General features: G+C 43.1%; 1 protein-coding gene across 1 annotated transcript; it reads right to left on the reverse strand.

The window, feature by feature from the left end:
• Positions 1-209: 209 nt before the first annotated feature.
• LOC131886997 (CD63 antigen-like) lies at positions 210-1,963 on the reverse strand. The gene is made up of 2 exons (XM_059235477.1): positions 1,255-1,963; positions 210-1,085 (listed from the first exon to the last, which is right to left on the reverse strand). The coding sequence occupies exons 1-2, from the start codon at positions 1,714-1,716 to the stop codon at positions 591-593; spliced, it is 957 nt and encodes a 318-aa protein (XP_059091460.1). The 5' UTR covers positions 1,717-1,963; the 3' UTR covers positions 210-590.
• Between the last annotated feature and the right edge of the window lie 1,050 nt (positions 1,964-3,013).

Here is a 3,013-nt window from a genome sequence, read left to right on the forward strand (position 1 = left end):
TAAGGCCAAAGGAGGATATTGCGAATGATGCAGTGAACTTTTTTGTACAATATGAACTTCTGATCATTAAGTTATTAAATGAAATTTTTGTACTACCTACAATTAGTTATATAATTACTGTTTTCTCCGTTCTAAAACATAGTTGTCACCCTGTAAGTATTTTCAAATCGTAGCGGCCAAGTTTTCTGATTAAAAAAGAGTCAACGGGATGAAGAATGATTGCACTCATTTATTATCTGGTTTGTACACTCATGCTCATATTAGTACTAGTACATGACATAAACTGATTTTGATTGGTGTAGCCACACTTCCATACACTCGTACCCATTCATTAACATACAGATATTGCCACAACATTAACGGTTGAAGGCACCGGGTCAGGTTAAAGGGCTATGTCAACGAGTTGCGCTTGTGTTTAGTACAGCCCTCTAGGGTCAGGTAATCGAATAAGGAACAAAAACATGGGTTATTTTGTTTTCCAAAATATCACAGCCAGAGTAAAGAATTATGCTTCTGCTCCTCAAATATTGAAAAAAAGAATGATGCTTTGTACAAAGGGGAGTGTTGACATTTAGTTATAGCTCACATTTTCAAACGGCCTTTTCTTCAAAGTCTGAGAAATGTGGAATCTTCGATCGCTGCTCAGCCTCGTAAGCTGCATTCAAATTGTCCCGTCCGTAATGATGTTGATCTCGTCTGCTGTGGTCAAATCTAGGCGTGGCCGGATCGGCATCAAAGCTCCCGTGAAGACTGCCCGCATTGGTTGAGCTGCGCAAGGATCGGATGTCGTCGTGTTCGTTCATTTCTCGCTTAATGGCCGCGGCCAATGCGCAAGCAAAAATGACGCACAGGAGCTGAACCAAGGCCAAAATGGTGCCCACGCCGGTATAACCCAAAAGCATGGGAACAACTTGAGACTCCAGCTTATCATTCATCAACGTGAGACATCCGTGCATATGGATCTTCCGAACGAGATTTTGTTCCAATTCATTGAAGACATTGACTCCGCAGCCTTCGGTGACTCGAAGGCAACAAGAGTCGGGAACAGAGTTGGTGAATTCGCCCACATCAGCATTACGCCAGACCTGAAAGTGAAAGAATTGCATATTTAGATCACGAGTCATCATATTACCTGGAATTCAGCTGTGCCCTAAAGAGCCCCTTGGAGGTGAGTCACCAACAAGAAATATTGCCTTTCAATCATGACTCACGAGCCCCTCCTTAAGGGTTGAACTGATCAAGTGTTTTACTTACTCTGAATCCATCGTAAAAGTTGACTCCGCCGCAGCAATGATATTCACGGTGGAGGCCGTCCCATTTGGCGCGGGTCTTCCAGTTGGTATTGTAATCCCTCAGGTCGTCCAAGACGTCGATGCTGTAGAATTCGGCTCTCAAAATGACACTACGCAATTCCATGGCGGCAAAAATGGCCAACAGTTGGAGGATGAAGAACAGAATCATCAAGCCCGAAAACGTGTAGAGTTGACATCGACTCTCCGTCAAGCCAACCGCACAACCGTAAAGAGCCACAACGAACACGCCCAAACCGAGAATGATCATGATGTAGGGAACCATCCAAAACCATTGAGAGACAAAGTCCAACGAGTCCAATTTATAGTAGGCCACCAAAGAAATGCCCAAATAGAGCATGATGGAGCTGGTCAAAAGCAAGACCACATTAAACGTGACCAAAAGGCCGGGGTAGTAGTTCCTCATGTTGAAGGTTGTCGACTTAATTGTTGAGAATTGAGATGCCAAATCTGCTGGAGACGATCACTTGGTTACTTTGTGCTGCTTTAGATGCTTTCGCTTGTACCTTGATTGTGTTACTGATGCCGATGGCTGAATCGCTTCCAAGTTTATAGGTTTTTTGAATGCGGTAGAACTCAGACTTGTTTTTGTTTTTTGAGGGCCGGCTTCGGTCCTTCTAAAAAAGCTCCTTGGCCTTCAGACAGGTTCTAGAATCAGATTTCTCAGGTGTATTTAAGCCCGACAATCGGTACTATCCCCCATGAACGAGGGTCCGCACAAGTTCAGAATACAACCGGAAAGCTATGCCTCGAGCCTCCAGAATGCTTGTCTTTTGCGACGAACTGCGTTATTCCCAACCATTTCTGCCTTGGAAACTTCCAGAGACCCCAAACCACCCAGAGCCCTGCTTGGTCTGTCTAAGCCATTCAACATGTTCATTGTTCACCTGACTGGGTTAGTTGGATGGTTCATGCGTGCTTTAGCTTAGTGCTCAATGTACTGTACGTACGCTTCCCAAAGTACAAATGAGAAGTGAATTTGATTGTGAATTTTAAGAAAAGTGACTCACAAAGCAATTCCAAAATAATAGGGGTATGAATGACTAGTTGCCTTAAGTGTGTCAGATATCTGAGTAGTTTCCTGTTCTTGGAAACTCTGTCGCTTCGCATTTAGTTCATCTACCATCACTTTCTAGCTAGGGATGGACAATTGATCTTTAAGTTGTACTTGCACTATCGTGTATGTTGTAGTTGAATGACTTCGCACTCTGTTTCATTTAATCTAGAAATTATTCGTGGCTAAATCACGTGCAAGTATGTTAAGCATCGTCACTCTGTTGGAAAGATGAAACACGCGAGAAACTTCCTGTCAAACGTTCTCAATGCGGTTCCCGGGGTATTGGGCTATCAAGCTCTGAAATTGCGTTGAAAGCGCCCGCCCTGCTCCAGGTGCAAAAGGTAGTAGAACTTGTCAAATCGTTTTTTCATTCGTAGTAAAACGTCTCAACGTTCTGAGCTATGTTAGTAAGAGTTAACAGGAATCCTTACATGTCCACGATAAACGTTGGTTGACGTTTTGGAGGACATTGCAGAGGAACACTCCCATTTTAGGAAAGCATAATTTTGCTCAAAATAAGAATTAGTGATTGGGAGCCTCATATTGCATCAAGTAAAGGTGAAAAAATGGCACTGAAGACGGAAAAGAAAATGAATGCCCAGAAATAGTGATTTCCAACTGAGGATAAAGTCAAATTTTTCTCGTA

Source organism: Tigriopus californicus, chromosome 9, assembly GCF_007210705.1.
Source record: "Tigriopus californicus strain San Diego chromosome 9, Tcal_SD_v2.1, whole genome shotgun sequence".
NCBI lineage: Eukaryota > Metazoa > Arthropoda > Copepoda > Harpacticoida > Harpacticidae > Tigriopus > Tigriopus californicus.

Coding starts and splice junctions, on each gene's coding strand:
- LOC131886997 (XM_059235477.1), bottom strand. CDS start 1,716: ATGAGGAACTACTACCCCGGCCTTTTGGTCACGTTTAATGTGGTCTTG. Junction 1,086..1,254: donor ACTTTTACGATGGATTCAGA/GTAAGTAAAACA, acceptor TTTCACTTTCAG/GTCTGGCGTAATGCTGATGT.